The sequence below is a fragment of the Jaculus jaculus genome, chromosome 18 (assembly GCF_020740685.1).
Source record: "Jaculus jaculus isolate mJacJac1 chromosome 18, mJacJac1.mat.Y.cur, whole genome shotgun sequence".
NCBI classification, from domain to species: domain Eukaryota; kingdom Metazoa; phylum Chordata; class Mammalia; order Rodentia; family Dipodidae; genus Jaculus; species Jaculus jaculus.
Genome location: NC_059119.1, coordinates 28,617,812 through 28,635,893, shown reverse-complemented (window position 1 = coordinate 28,635,893; position 18,082 = coordinate 28,617,812). Strand labels below are relative to the sequence as shown.

Here is an 18,082-nt window from a genome sequence, read left to right as displayed (position 1 = left end):
GAAAAGGTTTTTTTTTTTTTTTTAATATAGGCTCTGAGATTGATGGAACATAGGCAAGAGTCAAGAAAAGAGAGAGAGAGAGAGAGAGAGAGAGAGAGAGAGAGAAATGGTCAGGTGAGTTTTATAAAGGTTTTAGGACAATTCTGAAGAGAATTTATGGTCCTTTCAACAAGTGGTGAGGATTCCACAGAAACATGAACTGAGACCCTTGCCACTCATTGTCACCAAAATCAATTAAAAATGAGTCTCAGATCTGACTGCAAGAACTAAAACTATAACATTCCTAGAAGAAAATCCTTGTGCCCTCAGGTTGGGCAATGTGAACTTGTGCAAAATTCATAAATGAAAATATTGATAATATTAAAGACTTTTGTCCTTGCAATGAAACCCTGAGAAAAGTGAAACCAGTAAGTCAACAAATGAGGGAAAATGATTGCAAACCAGATAACTTGATGGAAACTTGTTTCCAAATGCATAGGGTTATTACTACTCAGTAATAAGATGATAAATGGCACTATTAAAATAGGCAAAGAAAATTCGCACAGCTGTTTCCCTAGAGAAGACATCCAAATGGCTAACAAGTGCATGAAAAGACTCTCAATATCATTAATCGGGAAATGCAAATTAAAATAACAATTGGATGCTGCTGCACCCTGACCAGAATGGCTGTAATCCAAAAGACCAGTGGAGCCAAGTGCTGGCAAGGATGTGGAGAACCTGGCTCACTGAACGATGCTGGTGGGAATGTTAAACCGTGTAGCCACTGGGGAACACAGTTTGATAGCTTCTTAAGATGTTAATCATATGACCCAGGAATTCCTCTTGTTGAGATCTTCCTGAGAGAAATGAAGACATGTCGACCCAGTGACCTCTATGTGATGACATAGCTGTTTTATTCATAACTGGAGACAATTGGAATGTGTCCATTAACCCTGGACTGAGAAAAAAAAAAAAAAGAAATTTCAGCTCGTCAACCCAATGAGGTTCTCCTTGGCAATAAAACAGACTGTAGATACAGACCAGTCTCAAAACACTACTAAGTGAAAGAAGCCAGACGCAAAATTCACAATTATATGATGACACTTTAATGAAATGCCTAGAAAAAGGTAAAATTATAGAGACAGAAAGCAGATTAGTGGTTCCCTGCAGCTGAGGTTGGAGGGAACTTGAATAGGGGCTGTGACTGAAATGCTTCAAAACCATTGCAGTGATGGTTACATAAACTTTATAAATCTACTTAAAACTATCAAAATGGGGCTGGAGAGATGTCTTAGCGGTTAAGCACTTGCCTTTGAAGCCTAAGGACCCTGGTTCGAGGCTCGATTCCCCAGGACCCACGTTAGCCAGATGCGCAAGGGGGCGCACATGTCTGGAGTTCCTTTGCAGTGGCTGGAAACCCTGGCGCACCCATTCTCTCTCTCTCTCTCTCTCTCTCTCTCTCTCTCTCTCTGTTTCTTTCTCTCTCTGTCTGTCGCTCTCAAATAAATAAATAAAAATAAAAATATTTTAAAAAACTATCAAAGTATGTGTTATGAGCAGGAAATGTTGTGGGCTATCAATTATGCCTTTATAAACCACTTCTTTGTTTATTTATTTGGTTTTTTTTGGGGGGGGTGGGAGAGACAGAATTGGTGTGCCAGGACCTCCAGTCACTGCAGCCGAACTCCAGATGTGTGTGCCATCCTGTGCGCATGTGCGACCTTGCGCACTGCGTCACGTTGTGTGTCTGGCTTATATGGGATGTGGAGGATAGAACATGAGTCCTTAGGCTTCATAGGTAAGCACCTTAGCCGCTAAACCATCTCTCCAGCCTTTGTTTATTTTTTAAAGCATACGTACTCTAAGGCCCCAAAGGCTAGGGTGATGCAGGCATTTCACTGGCTGAGGTGGTCACAGCAGCAGAGGCCATCCTCACCGAGGGTTTGCTCCGCATGCCACTTGTGTCTGGCGTCTTGCGGGGAGCATGCAGCTCCTGCTGTCTTGAGCCTCCTGCCTCCCCCTCTTGTGGCCTCACTCTGAGCTGACGGTAGCTACCGTTTATAGAAGCAGTGCCAGGGTGTCATCCAAGCCTTGAGAGTCTTAGAGTTTGGGCTCCTTTAGCCTTGGAATATTCAAGTGCGTTAGTCAGCTTTCTACTGCTGCGGCAAAGACTTGAGGAAGCCAAGTTAGAACGAGGAATAGCTTATTCTGACACTGTCGTCTGGGGAACTGAGGCGGGGCAGTACAGGATGGTGTGAGCATGTGGAGAGACCAAGATGCAAACGAGGAGGCAGAGAGTGACAAAACCACCTTCATGGCAGTGCTTGCAATGCCTTAACCTTCTTCCCCTAAGCCTAGCTGCTCAAAGGTCCCATCACCTCCCAGTAGTACCCACAGGCTGGTGGCCAAAGCCTTCAGCAATGCCTGTAGAGGGACATTTAAGATCCACACCATCCCCCTGGGGTCACGAATGATCACAGAGTTCCACTCCAATGCTGCCCGTGCTTCTCCACATTGGGAGCTGCCGGTGAGGCTGCCAGGGTGCTTAGCTCACAGGACTCCCCAAGGGCATGCCTTCTACTGGGCCAACCACACATCTATCCACAAAACATCCTTTCACCTGCAACCTCAGACCGTGCTGGGCCCAGTTTTCTGCACCATGGACCTGGAGCTGGGCTCCTCCTGAGCCCTCATCCTTCGGATGAGAACCTCACACCTGTTGGACCTTGTGCAATCCTAACACCTTGCTCTGGTGCTTGGCTGTAGAATGGATCTGTTTTTTTTTTGTTTTTGTTTTTTGTTTTTTCTGTCACTTTGGGCTTTGAAATGATTGTCCACAAAGCTCAGGAGGCTGCTTCCATCCCTTTTAGGGCACAGGCCTCTTGCCCTGCACTCCCTTGTTGCTACAGTGGGGAGCTGGGCCCCTGGGTCTCAAGCTCTCAGGACCAGTGTTCTCCTCTGTCCTCTGAGCACTTCTTCCCAAAGGGACTTGGGCAGAAGGTACAGGACCAGGGTCAGAAAAGGAAATCCTCAAGCAGAGGAGGGACACTTGGGAAGATACCACGTGCTGGAACTGGGAAGGTTGTGGTCACAAGGAAAGGGGACCTTGCCAAGTGACCGGGGCAAGATGGAGCCCTAGGGAGTTCCATGACTTGCTAAGAGAAGTTCAAAGAGGAGGAAAATAATCTTCCTGGTGAGTAGTATTGCTTGAGATCAGAAGCTACCAGGGTCTGGGAGTGGTGGCCCCACACCTTTAGGAATGCTGAGCCATCACTCCAACCAAAATAACACACATTTTTCTTCCAAAGGGATGAGCTGATTGGAGATCACATAAGCAACTTCTGGAAAAGAAGAAATAGGGCTTACATTTCCTCTTTTCAAAAACTCGCTCTAATGCTGTAACAATCAAGTCAATGAGAGGTTGTTGCATGTATAGACTCTGAGGTCGAAGGAACGTAAGCAAGAGTAGAGAAAAAGAAATCTCCTCGTATGCTGAGGTGAATCTGGGGACCCTTCAGATGCAGATGTCTCCGAGCAGAGTGAGCATCTTGGGGCTCCACAGGGTTTTACGTGAGCTCGCCCACCGGGAGGATGGTACTGAGAGCTTGGCTTCTTGAAACTCTTCTCAGAAGTCGTGAAAAACCAGCTTTACAATGAAATCCCAACAGTGGCCCAGAACTGTGACACCTTCCTAGGCAAATCAAAGCCATGCAGAGACGTGCGGGAAAGCAGTTCCCGGCAAGTACATCCTTGGGTGCGAGGTGAAGGGTTCCTGTGATTGAGGCAGGAAGGTGGGCGCCGCGTGTCAGGGGCCATCCGTTCCGCATGTGTTTGTTGCCCATTCCTTCTCCTGGTTAAACAGGGGTACGGCCTATATGCAAGATGAACACAGGCACAGTTCAGCAGTAGCTTCTGAGTTTAATTTAATGCGTTTTCCACTCATGTCTGAACCATGTGAGATTTTAAAACATTCTCCAACAATGGAAGTGTGGGATTAAATTAACAGGTGAAGGCAGAGATGTAATTTCAGAGACTACAAGAATGTGTGCTACACTTAGAGACTCAAGTACTTGATTCCCCCCCCCCCCCCCCCGAGGTAGGGTCTCACTCTAGCTCAGGCTGACATGGAATTAACTATGTAGTCTCAGGCTGGCTTCGAACTCATGGCGATCCACATACCTCTGCCTCCCAAGTGCTGGGATTAAAGGTGTGCGCCACCATGCCCGGCTGATTTTTTTTTTTTTTTAATAATGCAGTACAATCACAGGACTCTGAAACATTATTCTTCCCGTGCTATGAGGGTTAAGGCTTTGGGGCCAGGCTGCCTCCATCCAAATGCAGCCACTGCCATGGATCGCTGCTGAGCAGTTTACAGGATTTCTTTCTAATCCTCATATAATCCTGGCAGGGCCGGGCGTGGTGGTGGCGCACGCCTTTAATCCCAGGCAGAAGTAGGAGGATCACTGTGAGTTCGAGGCCACCCTGAGACTACATAGTGAATTCCAAATCAGCCTGAGCTAGAGGAAATCCTACCTCAAGAAACAAAACAAACAAACAACAACAAAAAAAAAATCAGGCAGGTACAAATTGGTTTCTGCAAACTGAGAGTCTAATGAAGCTGCTAAGTCTTAGATAAATAGGAACTTCCTATCATTGATGAACCTTTCCATGCTAAGTGACCTCAAAACCAGCTCAGATGGCCTTGTCCAGGAGGGGCTTTTCTGGCTCCCCTAACTGGGGTTGTTTGGTGGGCCTCCAGACAGCCCTATGCAGGAGACACAGAGTGCTGGGTGGTTGCTGTCTGTGGGCAGTGGTTGACTCTGCCTCCGGGCAGGCTGTTTCTCCCAGGGAAGGGAAAGGAGACGTTCTTACCTGTCTGCATCAAGAAGTTTCTTCCTAACCAGCACACACAATTCTGACCTCTCTGTTAGCAACCCGGCCTGGGTCAAGTGCTACAGGCAGGGAAGACCGTGCCAAGCTGTGACGGGTCAGTCAGCCCCATCCAAGCAGATGGCCCAAACTTAAGGGCAGCTGATGTTAGAGCTGATGTGACCACCCCAGTGGACCTCTCTTTGCCCTGATTATTATGACCCCAGGCCACGACCCTGTATAATACCTAATGAAATCACTCTTTTTTTTTTTAATTTTTATTTATTTATTTTTATTTAAGAATGACAGACACAGAGAGAAAGACAGATAGAGGGAGAGAGAGAATGGGCGCCCCAGGGCCTCCAGCCTCTGCAAACGAACTCCAGACACATGTGCCCCCTTGTGCATCTGGCTAACGTGGGACCTGGGGAACCGAGCCTCGAACCGGGGTCCTTAGGCTTCACAGGCAAGCGCTTAACCGCTAAGCCATCTCTCCAGCCCTGAAATCACTCTTACAAGGTAGAGTTCCGTAGCTTGGATGTCAGACACAGATGCCTGGCTGGAGGAGCCTCTGCTGCCGAATCCGTGAAGGCGGCAGCAGTGGCGGGAGAAGAAAGTCTCCCCACGGCTGCAGGGACACCTTGTGTGTGGCTCTCTCACAGGGAACTTCTTGGGTGACATAACCTGGTAATTATAAATGCCCATGGGGAGACAGTGGGTGGAGAGCGTACACCATGCTCAGAACATGCTCTCAGATGGGTCCTAGGGAGGGCAGAAGCAATAAGAAACAATCCGCTGTGACTGCTGGGGTCTGGTCGCCCTTTCTGGTGGCATCAGCTGTGGCCTAGTGTGTAGAGAGCGTAGTTTGCCCCGGCTCTCAGTGCCAGTCTCTGGAGAGCAGATTCTGTAGTAACGGAGGACATTGACACTGTGAGATAATAACGAGTGACATCTTTACTGCTTCTCATGTTCCAGACACCGATTGACAGGCTTGATATGCATTTCTCATTTAATAAGAATGAGTTAAGATACAGGGAGAGGGTGCCACCTCAACAGGTGGCACGACTCGCCCTTCTTGAAAGTGAAATAGGCAATGTTTTAGCAGCCCCTGGCATTTGGTACCAATTGACCATCGGGTATTTTGGTGTCAGGTGAGGGCTATGGAACAATTGCAAAAATCCCAGGATGAGACACCCAGAAATGGTCCCCGTTTGCATCTCCATGGCAGCTGAGGTCGGGGAGAGGGATGCCTGGAGTTATTAGTATTTATTATTGTTTCAAAAGTGAGTGATCTGCCACCATGGCCTTAGAGACCAGCAATTCTCCTTTCAAGATTCTACATTTAAGAATTCAGGGTACACGGTTACGGGCTGCCAGTGGGCTGTGCGATCCCTTGGGGAGAGAGCCAGAGAGTTAGTTGGAAAGGAGCCCACGGAACCCTCTTACGATTTGAACCAGGCATTGTCCGTGTCGGGACCGAGAAAAGCAGGCAGGAAGAAAGGGAAGACATGGGCATTCCCAGAGGCAAGACAGATCCATGGAGGCTATGTCTCTGAAGACAGCGTGGAATAAGCAATGCTCTGGAGGCCCAGAGGATGTGGGCAGCATGAGCCAGCATGGCATCCTGACCCCAATTGCTAAGGTCTGTCTTGATTGCGATCATTGGTCTCTAGCTATCCTAGTTTAGACCATAACAAATCTCTTTGGAACACGGGACAGGCATCTCTGAGAAGCAACGAAGAAGGAGAAATGGCAGGCCTCAAGGAGCATGCAGATGCGTAATGCATACAGGTCAACAGGAAGATGGCCTCGGACCAAGGGCAGCACCTGGCATCTGCAGGATAGCTACATGGTGACAGCCTGTCAGCTCACACAGTTAGTGATACCTCGGGCACAGTCCAGACAGAGGTTTGAATCAGGATGGTCATTAGAGAACGCGAGAGGGACACATACTATGGTTCACCAAGAACACACTGTCAGATTTAGTTGCAAAAGCAGGGTGTGGCTAGATGTGTGAGGTTTAATTATAATTATGTTCTGTGGCACAATCAGTCTGATATAACAGATTTCATCCCTCCACTCTTTCCTCTCTGTTCTCCCCAGTACTCCTAACTCTGGAATAGAGACAGAATTCCCACATGCCTGGGCCACTATGCATACTGTCTTGGTGGCTGACATTACTCATTCCAGATGGTTTTCACTAATGCTATCTTCCTCTGCGTACTTTTGGGCCAGGAGAGCCTTGATCTTGGATACCTGGCCCAGCCCCAGCCCCTAAGGTCCCAACGCTGGTGTTGAGCCCCTCCTCCTCCCACCAGAAAAGGAGTTTGAACAACTGCATTTCCTCAATACGAACTTAAAATATTTGGGAATGTTGATGTTGCCTTCTGACAACGTCTCTTAAGGGAGCTAGCTGGCTTATGTCCAGAGCAATCACTGTGGAGCTGGCTTGACTGACAAATCTTCCTGTCCCACTTTTCTGGTTCTCTGTTGTTCAGACTGGGCTCAAGGTCCTTGCCTCAGGGCCAGCCTGGATTGAATCCCACATTCCTGTTGAGCTGGTGTCCCTTGGAAAGGGCCTGGGCCTCTCTGAGGTCTAGCTCTCTCTTGGAGGGCTCGAGATTATGAATGCCAAGCCTTTTCCCACCACAGCCTGAACAGGACAGAAACAAACTTAGTTGTTACTATTGTTAACAATGATTTCGGCCCCCTGCCAAAAGGCTACTTAAAACTTGTTCAGGGCCATGCAAAATGCAGCTCACCTACTTTGTCTAACATCCAGGGAGGTGGCATATTGCTGTGAGTGGGCATCTTTATTTTTTATTATTATTAGCTACACGGTCTGTCCTGCCTTGGTACTTACTCAGCACCACTGTGTTCTACGGGAGGGTGTGTGTCAAAGGATAACATGATCTACTATACTGGGCCGAGTTTTCTGATCATTGTGCAAGCTAAGATTTGCAGCCTGTCCCTCTTGACTGAAGCAGATGTTGTGAAATCCCCCAGTGGGGACATCATACTCCCAGGAGGACACAGTAAAATGTTCACATTGTATCCACAGGCTGGATGCTAGATTGAGCTGCTTTTTAGCCCTTGGGTGCCTGGCATGGCTAACCTTCTTTGTCACCTTGGCTGGACTTAGACTTACCTGGGAGGTTGGTGAGGCATACCTCTGGATGTGCCTGAGCAAGAGCTTCTTGGGAGGATTAACTGAGGGAGAAGGGGTGGCCCCTGACTGTGGGCAGCGCGATTCCACAAGCTGGGGTCCTGGATTGAATAAACTAGGAGAAAGGAAAAAGCCAGCTGAACCCAGGCGCCCCCTCTGCCTGCTTCCTGGTCCACCAGGGTGTGGGTCACTCTGTTCTGCCATGCCCTCCTGAACATGATTGCTTGAATCCTTTCGTAGTTTTCTATGTACCAAAATAAACCCTCCCTTCTTCAGGTTGTTTCTGTCAGTGGATGATACCACAATGACCAGGAATGTAATTAATACAGTGTCCCATCTTATTTAGGCCATGCCATTTAATCTGACTCTTTAAAAAATAATAACCCTGTGAGATAGTTAGCAAGGAATGGTCACCCATCTTATAAGTTGGGGGAAGGGGTGGAGGCCCAGGGAAGCAAGTGACTTACTCCATGGTCACCTCGGCAGCTTCCAGGTAGGTTTCTGTCCTCTGTGCAGTGCCCGCTCACTACACCCAGCCCCCGTGAGTTTGAAAGTGGAAGTTTCAAACCCTGTGGGAGAGACTCCAGGAGGCAGCCAGGCAGGGACAGCGTCCCTCTTACAAGAGCTCCACATGTGCCCCCTCCTGCCCCGCCCTTGATGGAGGCAGGAAAGCATCCCCACTCAATGACAAGCTTCCCGCAAATAGCACTGCTTTTTGATCACACAGCCCTCTAATTTAGAGGGACTTTCCGGCTCGTTGTCTGCCTTTTCTGGTTTGACTGGCATCTCCAACACTCGCCCTCTGTGTCAGAGACAAAACACAGCCCTGTTCCAACCCAATGGGCAGCATAACTTTGCTTGTAAGTTAACCATAAGGTGGGTTTTCTTAGTCAAAAAGGCCTCCCCTCCCTGGTTCAGTGGGACCGAGGGAAAGTGTACACCGTATGTCACTGCTTACCATGCTCATGAATATATACGGTCTCATTATTGGAGTGCGCGTTAGAACTAAATTTGGTCTAATGCAGTCTTACTTTTTTGATGGAAAATATAATGACAAAGAAGTTTTTTTTTTCAACTTTCTGAATGAAAGTCCTGAGCATAATGGCATGAGTTCATATCAATGATATTCTAGAAATTTCCATTTTGCATGAAAGAGCTAAAGAATTAAGTCCAAGTAAAGAGAAGAAGTGTGGGTATTTAATTCAGCAACGTGTGAGATGTACTGGGGAGATTGCGTGCATTGAGAGGCAAAAGAAAGGAACATATCAAAAGATTTCAGCAAATCATAAAAGAAAGACTACCTTAAACAAAAATCTAAATTTCAAAGAGAATTAGAGGGAATGTTTGCACTAAATATGTGAAACTGATGGAAAAGATATATGCAAATCTGTAAGAAAAACTCATAAAATCTCCAGTAAATAATAACAATACATGGAAAAGAGGAAGCACAGTGGTTAAACATGGGAAATGTTCACCTTCTATACTGTTCGTAGACATTCAGGCAAAAAGAGGATCCCATGTTTCTTCATGGAATCAAACTTGTTTTTTTGCTGATAAACTTGGTTAAGGATATTGACATGGATATGCCACTTCATTGAGTAGATAGCTATAAGGTGGTATTAACTTGTTGGAAATATTTTATATACATTTTTAATATTTACTTCTTTATTGGGAGGGAGAAAGAGAGAGGCAGATAGAAAGAATGGGAGCAACAGGGCCTCCAGCCACTGCAAACAATCTCCAGATGCATGTGCCACCTTGTGCATCTGGCTTTATGTGGGTACTGGGGAATTGAACCTGGGTCTTTAGGTTTTGCAGGCAAGTGCCTTAACCACTAAGCCATCTCTCCAGCCTTGGAAATCTTTTTGACAATAGGTATAAAATAACCTTTGAAATATGTCCTCCCTGACATAATTCTATTTTCAGATTCAAACTTAAAAATTAAAGAATAAGAATGGAAAACCCTCATGCACAAAATGCTAGAAAATGATTAGATATAAGAGAATCACTACATGAGCTATGACTTACCTTCTCACCAGAATACTATGTGAATATAACAATATTAAATGTAGATTAAATATGAAGCTACAATAAAGCTCAGTGTTTTTTTTGAATTAATAAATAGCAATGTTATAAAAGTTAATACTCAGCACAATGGAGTAGGAAGACAGACAGATATTACATGTTTTATCTTACATGTGAAATCTAAATAAATGCTAAAATATTCACAATAACCAACCATTATAAACAACCTTGATATTGTTTTTGAGAGTTTTAAAAGTCTGTGCGTGTGTGCTGGTGGTGAGAATGCATGCCATGGTTGTGTGTGGAGGTCTGAGGACAGCTTTGGAGTGTCTGTGATCCACGTCCTTTGAGACAAGGTCTCTTGGCACTGCAAAGGAACTGCCAGTCTGTGAAGGAACATCTAAGCAGCTGGATGAAGAGCTCTGGATGCTCCTGGCTCTGCCTCCCATTGTCATGGGTGCTCTGAGATCACTTTGCATCTGGCTTTTCACTGATGCTGGGGAACTGAACCCCAGGCCAGTAAAGCTCGGTTTTTAAGGAACAATATAAAAAGCAAGGAAGAGAAGAAAATTTCTAACTATACATAAACCTGTTTATTGCAGCTTTATTCATAATTCCCCAAACTGGGAAGCAACCAGTATTAAGGTGAATGGATAAATAAAACGTGTGACATCCAGACAATGGAATAATACTTTACACTGAAAAGAAATGAGCCATCAAACTATGAAAAGATGCTGAGAAGCCATAATTTTCTATTATTAAGTGAAAAAAAAAAAAACAAAAAAACAAAGCCAGTCTGAAAGGCTGGGTGGGGCATGCTTCCAGTTCTGCCACATTCTGGAAATGGCAAAACTGTAGAGAAGGCCCACGGTTGCCAGGCTTTACAAGAAGGGAGGAGTCAGACAGGCACAGCCCAGAGGAGTTTTAGGATTGTGATGCTTCTCTGTATGACACTGCAATGCTGGACGCACGACAGCATAGGTGTGCTCCACGCCATACAGTATACGCCCAAAACGAGCCACATGGAGTCTGTGGGCTTTACTGACACATCACCACTTGTAACCAATACACCACTGTGGTGGGGAAGCTGATAACAGAGAAAGCTGGGCCTGTGCAGGTATGGGGCTATTTGGGAAAAATCTGTACCTTCTCACTTTTTCTATGAACATAAGACAGCTCTAAAAATTCAAAAATCGGGTGTGTGTGGGGGGGGGGACAAGAAGGAAAGGAGTTCTGGAAATATTTACAAAAGTTGTGCCTTGGTCATGATAGACTTACTTCCTTTCATTTCCATGCCTGTAATTACCATCTAAAACCATGAACTTGTGTTATTTTATACTAAAAAGAAAAAAAAAAATAAAATAAACATTTCAAGAGCTTAAAAGGCTACAGAACCAAGCTGTACGTGTGTTAGTATACGTAGGCAATTCTGAGAGTTCCTGATCCCTCCTTGGCTCTTGGCGGTCAGAGTTCTGTAAACTTGCATTCCTTCGTGTAATTTGCGCACTTACCCAGTGGCTCTGTGCTATGAAGCTCGGAGCAGTTAGAATTTCTTTCTGTTCCCAGTGAAAATAAGTCATCCTTGGGGGATCTCAGTGGGAACCCTCTCCTTGGATTTTATTTTTCCCACACTGTGTGATTCAATCTTTACTTATTTACTTCTAAATATCTAGGACGATTCTGAGAATAGTCGATCTCTTATTAAGTATATGCATATATTTATTTGTGCTTAATTGTAGAAGTTTCTAGTAGTAATTCTCTGTCCTGTCTCCCTTTGGTATAGTTCCCCAGCACCTCCATTCTCAGGAACCACTATTTTAAAATTCTTGTAGCTATTTTTAGAGTTTATGTATATGCAAGCACGTTCTAGTTTATATCTGTTTCCCCTACTTCTATACAAAGAGAAGGATGCTTCAGGGTGTCCAGCGCCTAAGTTTTTCGCTTGGCAATGGATCTTCCTCATCAGTACACAGATCACTTCATCATTCTACTTTCTAGCCAGAGAAGACCCCACACGTGGATTCACAGTAATTTACTTAGTCACTAGTTGATTGGCAATTGGGTTGTTTCTAAGTCTGTTTCAATTGCATGTGGTGCTATGATGTCTATATCTTATACATGCATTATTTCATACATGTATGGCAACATCCATGCAATGAATTTTCAGAAGTGAAATTGCTGGGACAAAGAGCCTGAGGTAGGTATGGCCAATATTATCTCCATCACGTAAGATCTGCGTGAGGGCTAGCCCTGCTGCTTGCTTGTCTAGAGCACTTTGCTCAGATGCGATTGCTGCCACTCTGACATGGGGGTGGGGGATGGGGCATGCACTATCTTCTATCTGGATTCCTCTTTCAGTGAGGAATGGAGCATGCATGTTTACACATGAAAATGGGCAGTCCTTTTGGATGAAAGCTGCCTGTTTACAGATTTCATTCATCTTTTGTTTGAGGCAAGCCCAACAGACCAGCCTTTTTTTTATGCAAGAGAGTGAGAGCGAAAGCAAGTGAGCGAGTGAGAGGGAGAGAAGGTTTGTGCACCAGGGCTTCTAGACACTGCAATAGAACTCCAGATGCATATGCCTCCTTGTACACATGTGTGACCTTATACACTTGTGTCATTTTGTACATCTGGCTTACATGGGACCTGGAGAGTCGAACATGAGTCCTTAGGCTTCACAGGCAAGTACCTTAACTGCTAAGCCATCTCTCCAGCCCAACAGATTTCATTCATTTTGATGACTGGGCAATTGATCATATTCTTATCAACTTCCAGACAGGCTGTCTTGGAAACTATACCCACTACCAAGCTGGAACCTATGCCTATGGGACTGGGGACTGGGGACTGGGGACTCTAAAGGAGACTTCCCTATGAGTTGCTGGAGCTAACAGAAAAGCTTTGAGACAAGCTGGTGTTCATTCAAGGATGTTAGAGGACCTCATTCCCCACAGAGGGCTAGAATGATTACTGCTCACTTGTCAACTTGATTGGATTTATAATCACTTCAGGCACAAATGTTTGGGCGTGCCTCTGAGAGTGTTTCCAGAGAGGTTTAACTGAGGTGAGAAGTCCTTGAATGTGGGCCTATGTATATGTATACAAAGGAGAAAACAAGCTAAGCTGCAGCGTTCATCTCTCTGTGCCTCCTGACCGAAGGTACATTGTCACCAGCTGCCTCACACTCAGGCTGACACAGCTGGAGCCACTCTTGTCCCCTGTCCGTTCTCCACAGTGATGGACTAGACCCTCACACTGAGACACTTGCTTCTATTGCTTTTCTGTTGGGTATTTTGTCACAGCAACAAGAAGAGTAACTAATATAGGAGCTAAGAACAGGCTTAGCTCACTTGGTCACCTCTTATTTAGCTCCTATAAGCCTTAAGGTTCTTTTTTTTAAAATCTGTTTTTCTTTTCTTTTTTTTAAACTTTATTTTATTTATTTATTTGAGAGAGAGAGAGAGAGAGAAAATGGGCGCTCCAGGGCCTCCAGCCACTGCAAACGAACTCCAGACGCATGCGTCCCCTTGTGCACCTGGCGTACATGGCTCCTGGAGAATCAAAGTGTGGTCTTTTAGCTTTGCAGGCAAATGCCTTAACTGCTAAGCCATCTTTCCAGCCCCTTGTTGTATTTTTTATTTGAGAGGGAGAAAGAATTGGCACACCAGAGCCTCAGCCATTGTAATTGAACCCCAGACACTTGTGCCACCTAGTGGGCATGTGCGACCTTGTGCTTGCCTCACCTTTGTATGTCTGGCTTATGTGGGATCTGGAGAGTAGAACATGGGTCCTTACACTTCACAGGCAAGTGCCTTAAATGCTAATCCATCTCTCCAGCCCCTGAGGTTTCTTTAATATAAATAAGGTTGCCATAATCTTTACTATAAGTCTACCTCGGGCTTTTTGCCCTGGGCTAATTTCACTAAGAGCTATCATACTGGATTATTAAGGACAACACATAGAAGCAACAATCAGAGACTCCCATGGCTACACAGCATCAGCTAATTGGAACCACACACCCCTCATGTGAATGTGCCAGGGCAGAAAGCCACAGTACCCCCAGGGGACCCTGGAGGCTGCCAGATGCAGCCCTTCCAGGATCTTTCTCGTTACCTGAGAGGCATGCACCCTTCGGATTATGAACCACAGGATCTGGACAGAAAAAAGGCAGTTTTAGGAAAGCTCATGAAAATCTCTAGTGACATCATTGATATCCTTTTGGTGTGGTTAGTAACAAAAACACACTGTAGAATCAGTTAAGTCAGGTTTAAGCCATCAGCTTATGCAGCCGTAAATAATGTGAACAAGCTGGCCCTGGGTCCCTCCAGGGATCTTGAACTTTGAATGGCACATCATCATCTTGGTCAAGGGGCAGTGATAGACTTGCAGGCGTCCTTGGAGACAGTGTTGAGCACCCCCTGTCTGGCTGTGAGATCGCCCTTCCTTACACAACTGAGCAGGGAGTGCTCAGACACCGTTGGCAGCCATTGGTTTTTTTTTTTCCTTCCTTTCCTTTGAATCGTGTGGCAGACTTTGGTTTCACTGGGGCCTGTTTCTTCCACAGCTCGGGGGAGACTGTCACCAGTGTGACCAGCTTGGCTCCGCTGCAGCCACACAAGGGCAAGAGGCGGAAGGAGAAAGCAGATATTCCTCCTGCGGTCCCGGCCAAAGGTAGGAAGCTAGCATGTAGCTTTCTGTGTGAAAACCACCATGACTGGGGGAGGGTGGGCGTGGGATCCAATATGGGGACAGGGCAGGGCTGGGGATAGACTGCTGGAGGACATGTCATTCAATGCTGTTAGGGTCTAAACAGTCTCAGCTACAGTGTCGCCATGACTAATTCAGGCTCAGTCATCTCAGCCCTTAGCCCTGGAGTAGAGGTGAGCCGTGCCACGGGCACTGGGAGGTTTGGACGTTGGCTAGGTGGAGGTCGGCAAAAAAATTAATTACTAATTAACTAATTTTTTAAAAGCATCTATACTAAATCTCTTTGTATTTTTAAAATGGTGAGCTGAGGCAGGGGTATCAGCATCTTGTTGGTCCATTAAAGGGAAAGAAGGCACACTCTGGCGTTTTGAATTTGCTCTGCTGATAAAACAAGTGTTATTCTGTCATTGCTGATTTTATCTATAGCAATGGGAGTGAGAAGGGTAGGAAAAAAATACTAAGTAAGTCTTTCAGAGACCGAAACTATAGATAGGACCCGATATAACAGGACAGTTTAGATGTTCGTCCCTAAACAAATCTGAATTATAGCCAGAGATGCAACAATTTTCAAGGGGAACATTTGAATAACACGACAAGATGTATGTATATATGCATGTTATCTATGTATGGCCCTTAGTGGATGAATACTGGCCCTGTGCAGGAAACCAGTGAAGCCCAGCTGGAAGGTGGGAAAGGAAGACTGGGAGGTACATGAAGCACAAATCTGGAAAGAGAAGGGAACAGAGCTCAGCCACTCTGGGCCAGGGGTAGTCAGTCAGTGTAGGGTGGGTTATCCTACTTTCAAAAGATTAAAAAAAAAATACATTTAGAAAATGAAGTTACAATGCTGGGCTTTCAATTCCAAGTTTCATTTCCAAGTCATTCAATGACTCAATATGACATGATACCAAAGGAAGAGCCTTGCTTTCCTTCTGTTAAATCAGGATAGTAAGAACCTCCCTGATGACTTCATAGGGCTTGAGGAGGATCAGCCATTGCTTTTGGGGTCAGTGAGTAGGTTGAAGGGTCTCCAAGGGGGGGGGGGAAATCCTACTTCAGCGGTCACCAAGTGTGCCTCGATCTCACTCACTCACACACTTGATACCATCAGTTACTTTCTCATTTTGCTGGGACAAAATACCTGACCAGAGCAGCTTACGGAAGGAAAAGGGTCTTATTTTTCAACTTACAGTTCCAGGTCGCAGTCCATCCTGACAGTGAATCCGGGGGGTCAGGAGCTGGTCACGCTCAGTGAAGAAACAGAATAGTGGGGTGAATGCTACTGCTCAGCCGGCTTTCTCCCTTTCTTTTACAGTCTAGGATCCACACAGCCCTTGGAATGGTACCACCCAAAGTGAGGGTGGGTGTTCCCATCTTAATTAATCCAATCTAGAAAACCCCAAACAGATATGCCCAGAGATCTGTTTCCATGGTGATTCTACATCCTGTCACATGGACAGCCAGAGGTTAATCATCACATCTGATCTCTTTGCAGCTGGCTGTGATACGTGCAGAGCTTTTCCATGGATCTGGCCTGGGAGAGGGACAATGAAATGTCCAAAGACTAAGGGAGGGTTGCCTTCTGGTTAGAAGCAGCCCCAGGTACCCAGCTCAGAAATTGAAACTTGTCTGTGTGTCCAGGAAGGGCTCTGCCAGTCAGCACTCGGGGTGTCTCTGATGCTCAGGCTCGGTGGGTACTAAGAGGCCTGGGGGATTTTCACACTAAATCTTTACCTCCTTCCACAGCTCCCATAGCCGCCACATTCCACAAACCCAAGCTGCTGAAGCCACAGAGGAAAGTCACCCTGGTGAGTAACTGTTCTGTGGTCAGCTGGTACCTTTATTCACTCAAAATGTGCTGAAAAGTCTTAGTACCTTTGTCCCCCCAGACAAAAGGGTTCTCTCTTCTCAGATCAGACTTTCTTTCCTCCCTCCCTCCCTCCCTCCCTCCCTCCCTCCCTCCCTCCCTCCCTCTCTCCCTCCCTCCCTTCCTTCTTTCCTTCCTTTCTTTCTTCCTTTTTTGAGGTAGGGTCTTGCTGTAGCAAAGGCTGACCTAGAATGCACTCTGTAGTCTCAGGGTGGCCTTGAACTCACGGCAATCCTCCTACCTCAGCTTCCCAAGTGCTAGGATTAAAGGCATGAGCCACCATGCCTGGCTTCAGACCAGATTTTCAGTCTATTTTTCTCTATATTCAATTCTCAAAGTGGATCTTTTAAAACGTCTATATGGACTTATCTTTCATTATAAATGCTACTTTTCAAAAAGAAGGGGAAAAAAGCTATATCCAGAAGTATATGAAATGGAAAGTAGACCTGCCTGTACTAATTTAACTGATAACTCACTTTGAAGAGATTGCTGAAGCACCTTCTAGAAAATGAGTTAAATCTTTTATTTTAAGTAACTAGATTTATTGAGGAGCCATATGATAGTAAAGAGAGTCCCCATGTGTTGTTCACCCTATAACGTAACATCTTATGTAACCATGGTATGTTCCTTCAGACTAAGGCGTTGTACATTCCTGTCATACTGCAGACTTCATATGGATTTTAAAAAGTATTTCATTTAGCCGGACATGGTGGTGCACACCTTTAATCCCAGCACTGGGGAGGCAGAGGTAGGTGGATCGCTGTGAGTTCAAGGCCACCCTGAGATTGCATAATGAGTTCCAGGTCAACCTGCCCCAGAGTGAGACCCTACCTCAAAAAATATATTTTGTTTATTTTTTTATTTGAGATAGAGGGAGAGAAAGAGGCTGAGAGAGAGAATAGGAACGTCAGGGCCTCCAGCCACTGCAAACAAACTCCAGATGCATGCGCCCCATTGTGCTTCTGGTTTACATGGGTCCTGGAGAATTGAACTGGGGTCCTTTGGCTTTGTATGCAAATGCCTAAACCGCTAAGCCATCTCTCCAGCCCTTCATATGGATTTCAAAAGCTGTTTTGGGAATTTTCCTTTCCTATCCCAGGATCCATTCCTAGATCACTTTGCATTGAATTGTCACATCCCTGACTTTACCCCAGCCCACGATATCTATTCAGTCTCTCTTTTCCCTTCATGGCATTGATGCTTTTGATGACTAGTGGCTAGTTGCTATTAGAATGCTTGGTTATCTCTGAGGTTTTCTAATGATTGCAAATAATAAGAATAATACAGAGGTGAAGTTTCTCTCAGTGCACACAATGGGACACATGACATCCATTTATTAACCCGCATTATCTACTGTGGATACATTCCAAGACTCTCAGCGGGATGTGTGAAACTCCAGGTAGCAGCAAGCCTTATTTCCCCACACATGTCCCTGATAATATTAATTTATAAGTTAGACACAATAGAAGATT

General features: G+C 45.6%; 1 protein-coding gene across 1 annotated transcript in view; it reads left to right on the top strand.

Annotated features, from left to right (window-relative positions):
• Window positions 1–18,082, top strand: part of Vstm4 (V-set and transmembrane domain containing 4) — a 109,009-nt gene that overhangs the window by 59,136 nt on the left and 31,791 nt on the right. The window contains exons 6-7 of the mRNA XM_045137841.1: window positions 14,601–14,707; window positions 16,490–16,551. Coding sequence (XP_044993776.1) covers window positions 14,601–14,707; window positions 16,490–16,551 — 169 coding nt within the window. The remainder of the gene's footprint in view (window positions 1–14,600; window positions 14,708–16,489; window positions 16,552–18,082) is intronic.